This window comes from Simochromis diagramma, unplaced genomic scaffold (genome assembly GCF_900408965.1).
Source record: "Simochromis diagramma unplaced genomic scaffold, fSimDia1.1 OVJJ01000205.1, whole genome shotgun sequence".
Classification (NCBI taxonomy): Eukaryota; Metazoa; Chordata; class Actinopteri; order Cichliformes; family Cichlidae; genus Simochromis; species Simochromis diagramma.
The window spans coordinates 10,497,119-10,508,158 of record NW_024386782.1 but is presented as its reverse complement, the minus strand read 5'-3'; the positions used below and the strand labels follow the sequence as shown (position 1 = coordinate 10,508,158).

The 11,040-nt window shown below is 40.6% G+C and overlaps 1 protein-coding gene across 1 annotated transcript; it reads right to left on the bottom strand.

Moving 5' to 3' along the window:
- Positions 1–3,053: 3,053 nt before the first annotated feature.
- On the bottom strand, positions 3,054–10,389 carry LOC120727480 (zinc finger protein 316-like). Its single transcript, XM_040021757.1, has 5 exons — positions 9,757–10,389; positions 7,867–7,966; positions 7,738–7,783; positions 7,408–7,660; positions 3,054–6,279 (listed from the first exon to the last, which is right to left on the bottom strand). Exons 1-5 carry the CDS (start codon positions 10,042–10,044, stop codon positions 4,978–4,980), a joined length of 1,989 nt encoding a protein of 662 aa, XP_039877691.1. The 5' UTR covers positions 10,045–10,389; the 3' UTR covers positions 3,054–4,977.
- Positions 10,390–11,040: the final 651 nt, after the last annotated feature.

The following is an 11,040-nucleotide window of genomic DNA, read 5'->3' as shown; positions in this document are numbered from 1 at the left end:
CGGGTGCAGACATTAACTAGAACATGCACACAAACACAGTATGTAAGACAAAAACAGAGCTTGTGTTCACAGTGTTTTTCCATCCAGGTATGCTTTTACTGCTTTGGCAGTGTGTTTGGGATCATTGTCACGCTGAAAAATGAAGCTGTTGCCAATCAGATGCATTCCAGATGGCATTGCATGGCAGAACAGAATCTGATGGCACTTTTCTGCGTTCATAATTCCATCAATTTTGACAAGCTCTTCAAAACCACTGGTTGAAATGCAGCCCCAAACCACAACAGAGCCTCCACTGTGTTTTACAGATTGCTGTAGACACTCACTGTTGTCTGTCTCTCTCCTGACCTCCTCTGTACTTATTAATGATGATCTGAACCAAAAGTTTCAAATTGGGATTCATCACTCCATCTAGATAGGAGGCCTGCCACTTCTTCTTATGTCATCCACTTGTCCAGTTTCCAAAAACGTTTAAGGACACCCTGCACACCCTGCAGAGGCATGCAGTTTCTGACCAATGACTCTTTGGGAATCACTTGTTGGAACACAAATATGATTTTATGTCTGTCAAACTGTGTTATCTTTGGCATTTTTATTAGATTTAACTAAATAAATGGAAACAAATTATATTCTTTGTGACAGGCTGCTAGTAACAAATTGTGTAAAGATTTCAGATGGATTCTTTGCGAAGTTATCTGTCATGTATAAGTATAACAGTGGTTCATCCCTTGAGTTAAGTGCCTTTTTTATTTTTATTCTTCAGCGATCTATAGATCAGTGTTACGTGGCTTAACAAATAAACAAACATTACTTTGCTAATGGTCAGGTTGAAGGATTGGATAATAGCAGCTACACTAAAAAATGTTTGTAGGTTTACGAGAATTTCATCTCTAAAAGGAAACTGGCAATACTTTTTAATTTTATTTGTTGCTTCCCTCATATTGAACAAATATGACAAATACTTGAATTTAGCTCTTGATAAGCTAGCAAACGAGCATTTTTCACTTAAGCAAAGGCAGCCTGTGATCTGCCTGAGATCGAAAATAAACGCTCTGCTGTCCTGTCAGTCTCGCTTTCCACCATGTAAATAAAATACTATTTCAAGTTTAACATAAAACTGCTCTGAAATGTCACACTGTCATTTTTCAAGTTTTTTATTTCCAACAAAACAACTATAATAATTACTGAGGTGGTGCCAGTCGGGCGGTTAGCTGTTTCCTCCTGTTTCCAGTTGAGCTAAGCTCACTAAGGAGCACAGTCCAAAAGGCCAAGTGCATTTCAATAAACAACCAAGTAATGCTGTCTGGGAATTGGTAAGCAAGAAAATGTCATTTGGCCCAGGTGGATTCCTATCTGTCTGGCTTATGGCATTTGGGCTCCTCTGTGCAGAAACCAATTTCCAAATCTGATTTCTTTAGCAAATACTGAAGCTATAAAAGCAAAACACTTATATAGGAGTTCCAGCTATGAGTGGATATGGGCCTTACTTTATTTGCCTTTTTCTCCTAATGTTCCCATCTCTCTGGTTTACACTGTGGAAGAAATGAACAGCAATAAAGGTAGCAGTTTCTTACAGAGCAAATTTGTAGCACCAAATAAATAATATCTTCACACAGATAGTGCAAGCATTCTAAAAACAGATATTTTCACTGTGGCCCCCTCGTCTCAAGCCTGCCTCAAAGCATCAGTCTAGTTTTCTATCAGGCCAGCTCCGGCTGTTTAACTGACATCCTAAAAAGACCCGCTTCAAATCATCGCACCCAGAGAGGAAGGCGGGGAGAGAGATCTGAAGAGAGCGCCAGAATAAAATGAGAGAAAACAGACAGAGGGGCCTAATGAAAAAGTAGAGAGGGAAAAATGGTGGAAGATTTCTATGCAGTGATGTCCTTGTGACATGGTAAATGACAGGGTGCATGAATTTTGCAAGCATCAGCAGCTTGCTCTGACAAGGGCATCTTAGCTCTTGTGTAATACTCCCAGGGTCTTTGAGGTGTGGCTTTCAGACATCTACAAGACCAAGTGATCACAGGGGGGTGGGGTAGTGAGGAGTGGCCTGCAGAGAATACACTAGCTCCCTGGGAAAAGGACATTAGGAGGGTGGTAAAGATGCAGAAGAAGCAGGGATGGAGGTTTCACTCAGCAGGCCAGCACAGGTACTGCAGTATCAGTAACAGTTACCATAGTAATCGCGCTGGGGGGATGGCTGCAGTGTGATCACTGTGAAAAATGAGTCAGTATTAGTGGCACAATGATGACATCTAGTGGTTGTCTGGGACTGTCAGGGCACTACGTTACCCGAAGTATAGGTGTTTGTCTTCAGGTTGTTTTTGTGTGAGCTGCAGTTTCGGAGATATTTGCTGCAGTTCACAGTCTTTTGATTATAACGGAGCAGCAATCATTCTTTCCATACATCTTTAACCCGTTGCTCAGAAGATACAAAGCTTGTGCCACACTTCAGCAACCACATCTCTGTGCAAAAGCCATGACAAGAGGGTCAGGCTGACACACTGTGACAGGAGGTGAAAACTAATGGTTTCAAGCTTGGGTAAACTATCATGTTAGCTAGCTGCAGTCTTCTTTTAGTTAGTGAGAGCCATTTATACTCACCCAAAATCTCTAAGGAAGGCTTCCAGCACCTTGTTGAATCATTGCCACAAAGAATTGAAGCAGCTCCAAAGAGATCCAACCCTGAACTAGCAAGGTGTACCTAATAAAATGACAAATGAGTCTATTTCCAATTTTTTAAATCTCTACCAAATTTAATCTCTGCAGCTTCCCTTACTGCCTTGAGAGTGCAGCCCTGAAGTATGAAGTTTTGTATCTCAGTAAAGAAATTTTTAGTCTTTTAGTTCATTTTTCCAAATATTGAGGCTACGTTTAGATCTGCCAGCCATCAGTGGGTCTAATCCACTAAGCAGCCTTGGCAGCTTTTCCACCAGAGAAAAGCTAAAGAAGTTTTACCAACTCTCAGAAAAACTTGATGGGCCTTGAAGCAACCTTAAGCTCTGGCGTACTCCCTCTCTCTCTCACACACACACAGGAAGAGAGAAAAAGGATAAACATGTAGGCAGAGAGATTTATTCAGGGTTTTTGATCAAAGTGGGGATTCTGAACCCAGACAATTTAAATTCAAGAATTGCGAGATATAAACAGTCCACTGTTCAGCTGTACTAAACACATGACAGTGCACTGCTGATTTTAACCATCAGGCTGACTGATTTAATGTAATCTTCCATAAGCACATAACATGAAGTAAATGACAGGATAAAGATTGCAGACTTTCAAAACTGTAGCTGGACACCTTTATTGTTTAGATTTTTTTTTCAGTAAATCACTATATTTAGTTTCTCAGTGGTGCTTCAACAAACAAGCAAAGACTTTTATTTACTTTTACAAACCCATAGTTCTAGTTTTGCTAGACATAATGGTCAAATCAAAAAAGTTTATCATAATGAATAAATCATCATCTGCAGCTAATAAACTTAAAAATAAAAAGTCACTGGTATTTCTTTTAAAATATTCTGTATCACATCATCAGAGTTTACATACAGACGTTTTCATTGCTGTGACAAACTAAGTCTGCTTCATGATTCAGTAGCTCGTAGAACCGCCTTTATCAGCAACAATTTGAAGTAACTGTTGTCTGTATGAGTTTATCGATCACAATCACATCATTGTGGAGGAATTTTGGCACATTCTTCCTGAAGTGCTGCTTCTCTTCGTTGACGTTTCTTGGCATTCATTTATGCACAGCTCTCTAAGGTCAGCACTTTAACTGCAAGGTGTCCAGCTTCTGTGGCTGCAAAACAAACTAGTGCTGTGCAATACTGCAGATGTTGCTATGATCTGATATGAGGTAACTACAGGGCCAGTACTCCAGATACCGATACTGATACCGAACTTATGAAAGGCAGCTTGTGTAGGGGAGTGTCATGGTTTTTAAGATGAATTATCATCAATTTGCAAATTCTGAACACATTTTAATGAACAATGAATCACTGTGATTTTACTTTCCATGATAATTAGTTAATACAGCAAACAAACCATTCAACTTTTCATGAATGATGAAACTTGGGTCAACTTCTGTTGTTTAAATCTCAATTATCACATAAAGCTTCAGACATTTTTCACAGTGCAATGAACTTAGGGGATAGAAACAAAGTACCAATACCATCATGCTAGTCTCGATCCAGTACCAGTGTTGATGTCAGTACTATCGATATTTAGATTGGTCTGCCCAGCTCTAAAACAAACCCAAATCATCAGCCTCCACCACCGTGACTGACAGTTTGTATGGGGTGTTTGAGCTGATGTTCTGTGTTTGGGGTTCACCATCATGTTTGCTGTGCATTATGGACAAACATCTCCACTTTGGTCTTGTTTGCTTCAGAAGTCGTGCTGTTTATTCAGATGCTTTCTGCTTGCATCCCTTCCAAACAACCTAAACTTGCTCAGTCTTTTTTCTAATCGTACTCTCATGAACTTTAACATTTAACATCCTAACTGAGGCCTGTAGACTCTCAGATTAAGCTTTTGAGTTTTCTGCATTTTCTGTTACATTTTCAAAATGTAAACTTATATCATATTTAAAGATTAAATAAAATAAGGTTTTCTCATCAAATAAAAACCACATGTTGTGGCCGAGCTAATATAAGACTGGAAACTGACTGTATGTAGTGATAAAAATAAAAACAATGGAAGTTCATTCTTACATTAGCTTCATTTTGATTCTGAATAAATACTGACTTGCTCTTCTTCAGGCAAGCAGTGCCGTAACGTTCGATCAGCTTCCATCTGTTTGCAATTCACCTCCACATCTGTTAACAAGATAAAAAGGCTTCGGAAAATCAAACAACAGTGTGGAACTTCCTATAAAGCAACGATTTCATGCATGTACTGAATTATATCAATAGTGGCTGTGTAGTGTGATCCTTCTGTTTTACAGCATTAACAAAAACAAAAAAACAAAAACCACAGACTTCAGACCACCAGGCCCTTCTTTGATCTTTCTCTCCGTTTCTTAACAGTCTTCTGGCTGCTGCACCTCTTCGTCTTTGCTTCTACTTCTGGGTCAAAATCAGAGTCACTATCACCGTTTGGTCGCCTTCCCAATGTCTCCTCCTCTTCTTCTTCTTCTTCCTCCTCTTCTGTCGAGTCAAAGGATAAATCACTACCTGACTGCTTGTCCTCGCTCCCCTCATCACCAGAGCCTGTTTTCTTTAACTCCTTTGATTTTGGCGTTTTTGCCTTTGAACGCTGGCCTTTAATTTCCCCGGCTGCTCTTCTCCTCGGCCTTCCTCTGGGCCTGTCCGTGCTTCTCCTTTTACTTTTCGGCTTCATTGATCTCTCCCTCTGAACCTTCTGTTTTACTTTCACACTGTCAAACTCAGAGTTCACGTCTCTCTTTTTCTTGTTCCTCTTAGCATCATTTGCCCTTTTATCCATCTGCTGAAGTCCAGAGCTGGACGTGTGGTAACGCTGGACGTGACTTTTCAAGCTCACGTTGTGGTTGAAGCACATGTCACAGAGCTGACACTTGTACGGCCGCTCCCCGGTGTGCAGGCGCATGTGGGACTTCAGGTGGCTCGTCTGGTTGAAGCCACGCTGGCACACCGAACACTTGTACGGTTTCAGCCCTGTGTGCACAACGGAGTGCCTCCTGAGATGATGTATGTCCTTGAATTCAATCCCACAGACTCCACATTTGAACTCCCTCGAGACTCTGTGCTTTGCCAGGTGGCTCCGGCGTTCTTTACTGGTGGCGAATGTCTTTGGACAGTCGGGACATTTAAAGGGATCTTTTTTATCCTGGTGGGTCAGCTCGTGCCTAAATTTGTCTGCCCTGGTTTTGAAGGTGACATAGCAATACTTGCAAGGATGCTCGTACGTTTCATCGTGGATTTCGCTATGATTTCTTAGAGCAATCTCAGAAACGCACCTTTTCCCACAGATATTGCAGGAGTAGGGTTTTATTTTGTGCTCGCATGTGTGAGGCTTCAGGATGAGGAAAAAACGTCCGCACTCTGTGCACAGCTCATTAATTTCGAGGCCACCCGGGGATTCAAAATCTTCCTCTTCGCCTTCATCCTCGGTTTCCTCCTCAGACTCCTTTGTGAGCTCGTCAGCCACCAAAAGTTCCTCGGTGGGATTCCAGTCCCCATCTGAACTCATCCCACCTCTATTGCCTTCCTCTTCGTCGTCTGAAGGATCGCTTTTTTCATCGCTAAAAGTGACGGCCTCAGACAAAGCCGCAGCGCCGGCGCCGTCGTCTCTTAGCGCTGACTGTGAATGACAAGAATGGCAACGTAGCATTTGGGAAACTTTTTCAAGCCCGTACAGCAAAGAGTTTTCATGAAAAATGACTACGACAGAGGTGCAAGCAAAGGACAAAGTATCATTTCTATAAGTGCTTTTTTTAAAACTGCAATTCAGCAAAAGCGCGGGCAAAGACACAAAAAACAGAAAACAGATACTTTTTTGTTCCAAATGGAATAATAGAGACGCAGAATTTGTAACTTTCTGAGAGAATTATTACTTCTGAGAGCCAAACAAATTAAACGCATGTATGACTCTCAATCCAAAAAAAAGTAGTTTGATTAAATTGTGAAGTGGTGTGAGATCTTAAGAGTTGGTGTTTGCACCATCACTTCTGAAGAAACTCCCAGAAACTAAGTGGGAAGCTCCTATCATGACTACGTGAAGCTGGCTCCAAAAGTGAGTCAATCCCTGTCATGTCTTAAGTTAAAATACCCGGCTTTAGAGCATTCAAAATCATTTTACAGACTGCTACCAAAACGGTTTTGATCTCTATGGATAGTTTTCTCGTTTACAACATCTGTAAGTGGGAGAATTTTTTATAACTAATCCATGTGAATAGTAAGGGTTAGGGGCGTGGCCACTTTGATTGAGTGTGCTGACACAGGCACCTGTAAACCCGTTGGTGTCTGCAGCGGCGTCACCTGGAGTCACTGTGTTTGTGGTCTGCGCGTGTTCCTTTTGGGGCGCCTGCTATATCCTGCTGTATAGTATAACCCATCCAAGAAGTCTGTACTTCAGAGTGAAACACAACTATTGTTTTTGGTTACATTATAATTCAAAATTGTGTCCATTTTGAAAGACAGGTAGGATGCTCTAGTCAGCTGTTTGAATACACTTTTTTTGAAAGACTGCTTTCTGCTAGCTAAAATAAGCATCTCAATTCATATCATTAAGAATTACCAATGCAATCCAAACCATAATGCGTGACATTACGGCAGTTACAGCTATCTTTTAGTCTATGATATTTAATGAAATATGTCATATTAAACTTTTTATGAGTCACGTCCAGTTAGGAATCATAAAATAAACACATTGCAAACTTCTCTGATGACCAAGTTTTCTTTAGTAGACAGTAAATCAGGTTAAACCTACCAGCTGGGTCTCTGGGGTTCCCTCTGTGCCTCTTGTCAGGCGTCCATCTTCAGCGGCAGGGAGAGGGGCACTAACCTGACCATTCCGCTTGTTTTTGTAGTCGCACTTATGGCATCGTTGTTTCGAGATGATGAGCTCCCCATAGGTTACTTTCACTGCCTGGAGTTTGTCTCCACATGTTGGGCACTTTTGGCCAAACACCTTCAGGAGGCAATTTTCATTCACCATGTATTTGTCGCTCTGAAGTGCAGGCCTGAAACACAAGAGTACAAACAGTCAGACCCGTCATGATGTCACATCATCAAACATGCTCAGAAATGTGGAACTTACAATTCCTGGTTCGAATCTGTGTCTGGAGTTTCAGGAGTGAGAGCATCTGAAACATTATGGGGACAGGCTTGAATACAACACTTTGTCACACTTTAGATTTTTAATGGTGTGATATGGGCACTTTCTTACCTCTCAAGGGGCATTCTGTTATTTCAGGGGAACAAGTAGAGCTCTTACATAATTCTAGGTCATCACACTGACTATCTGCATCTGTGGTGGTAACAGGTTCCTACACAAAAATCACAAAAAACCACAAAAGCTTTCAGTCAAACAAAGCCACAAACAATTAACAAGCATGCGTTTTTTTGTCTATACCCATCAATGTATGAATAAAGGCATCCCTTAGGTTGGCTTAAGGGAGAAACTACTCATTTGCCTTCACGCTCTCTGGGCTGCAGTTCCTGGTCAACTCAGGGACTGTAAGGGGGCCTGGTCTTGTAGCTGCAAAACAAGCCCAAATCATCGCCCCTATACTGCCGTGCTTGACAGTTGGAGCTGTTTGTGCTGATGTTTTGTGTGTGGTTTTTGCCAAACACGGTTTTGCCAGCCTAAGCCATGCTGTCATTTTCTTTTTAGAGAGAAGAGCTTCTCTTCTGGCGACCTTCCCAAACAAGCCACACCCATTCGGTCTTTTTTCTAATTGTACTGTCGTAAACGTTAACAATTAACATGATGATTGAGACTTGTAGAGTCTGATCTGCAGTTCTTGGGGTCGTTGCAGTTTATGAACATTGCATTGTCTGACATACAGTTGAATTTGCTGGGACGTCCACTCCTGGGAAGATTTGCAACTGTCTTGAATGTTTTCCACTTATCTCACTCTAGAATGAAGGACTTTAGATTGTTTGGAAAGCAGCTGAATATCGCTGTTTCACAGGCCAGAAAAACAAGTGGTCCAGGATTACTGACCTTAATTGAATAACTTTTACAGCTATAAGAAATACATTTACATGGAATAATCATACTTGCATTCAGTCTCACAGAAGCATTATCTTGCTTTAATATGTCACTTTATAAACTTCATACGTGAATGATGAAAGCAACGACTGTGTCATTTTAATCAAGTTCTATCTTTATAATTTATCTGATTATAAATGACTTCTGTTGAAAACTGAATTAAAATAACTGTATTGTATGACAGTTGGTCTATGACTGCCGTCCAGCCAGCCTCAACCTTGGTTTGGGTTTGTGTGTATACTAGATATTACGGAAAGGGAAACTGAGAACGGATTTCAAAGTAAAATTGCTCTTCAAGTGACTCATTTCAACAACCAAAAAATTTAGCCTGTCATTGATGAAATAGCAATAATAAAACACAAAACAAAAATTTATGTGAAAAAAAAAAATCAAATTGCAGATAACAGAAATATTGAAATATGATAAACTTGTCTTAAAATAGCCACGCTTAGAATTGCAATTCAAACACCGTGTAAAGCCATTAAAAATAGTTTATGTCACTTAATATACTTTAGATCAACAGTATTCATATACGCAATTTCGGATAGCTTTTGATGTTGTTGATCTTTAGTAAAATTAGTCTGTGGAAGCAAATCTTTCCTTCTAATAGATGGATAGTGGAAAAAGTAAAGTCTCTTTACTTTGAAATACAAAATCAAACTGACTTGATTGATATTGACTGAGTAACTCGTTAAGGGTGTGTACTGTGGATCTAAAATAAAATTAGTCTGTGGAAACAGGACGTTCACCTGTAATGGCTGTTCACGACTTAAAATCTTAATTAAAAAAAATAAATCAGCTTTCATTATTTATGTTTAATTTTGAAATGAATTCATTTTCTATAGTATTTTGGCATTTATGCCAGACTAAACGTGTGGTGTGGGCTAACATAGAAATCACATTCATTTGAAAGTCGCTTTTATTTTGTAAACACGTCTCAGTTTCTCTTTCCGTAATACACAGTATATAGGTATAACGCAAAGCAACGTGGAGGCTGGCTTGGGAGCAGTTTTTTAAAGATCCGGTGAAGTCCAGCAACAGGTGATCCCTCAGCTGACTCACCTCATCCTGTGGGCTCTCCACGGGTTCCTCTGGCTCTGTGTTGACCCACAGTGAGGGGACAGCACCGGGCTTCAGCTGCACCGAGCCACTCAGAGCCAAGCTCACGAAGCAGTCATCTGTGAAGTGTTCACTGCAAATAGTGATATCAGTCCAGGACGATTCTTTAAGTCGCTGCTTGTTGACTTCGAACAGAAACAGGACCCACTCCAGTCTCCTCTCCGGGTCCTCTGGTAGCCTGAACCGCTGCACATTGTGTCGCCACGAATCACAACCAACGACGGAGCACATGCTGGGCTACGGATGTGACCCTCCAGTTGTAGAAGTGGTCGGACAGCGTTACGTTTTAACGCTCGCTTGCCGTAGCTGCCACATTTTAACATAAACAACAATGGCAGGCTAATGGCTAAGTAAGCGAATGTTGTGCTAACAGAACTGGCGTGGCTCTCTGGCTGGGTTCGCTTGGTTTGTCGACCAGCGTATCCCGGCTTAACAAGTAGATGACGCTGGCATTTCTCGTCACTTAGGTAGAAAACTTGCACAGCTCCACAAATTAAAAATTAAAAAGACTAAAACCAACACTGAAACTATTAAAAAAACTAAAGTAAAACTAAACATTTTCAAACAATCAAAGCTATATTAAAATCAAGAAATGAATTTTTTAAAAGTAATCAGAAAATAGAAAACTATAATAACTGGTATGGTGGCCTTTAACACAGTTGTTACACAGCATTTCTAATATGGGTGTTAAAACACTGGATATTTCCAGTGTAAAAGCACATGTGGAAAACAGTCTGGTCCTGTGTGCTACTGTTACATGCCCCAGGAGGATAGCTTTTTCTTTGTGAAATAATGCCTTCTCTGTCCTGATTGGGTGCTGCTGCTTGAATCAAGTCAATCAGCAATCGGCAGATCCCTATATAACGTTTGTGAAGCTGTGTTTCTGGGCCTTCTGGCCATTTTCACTGCCATACATGTGCAGGCTCACATGCCTTTGATTTGTATTTTTAGCCTTATGTGACTTTGTTCAGACTGCCTGTAGGGGAGAGTTGCTTTTGTAACGTAATCCCTTGTTTTCTACTGTTTATGTGCTGGTTAGGTTGGCTATCTTTGTATATTTTGTTTTCTTTGGCATTGGGCAAGTTCCTTTTATTTTCTGTTAGGGATGTTTTGTTTGTTATGTTGGTGTTAGCTCTCCCTTGAGTTAAATGTCAGTCTGAACCAAAGTTTTAAACTAGCAGAAAATAAACCTTTAAAAATGCCATCTTGACTCCTCTTTCACTATTT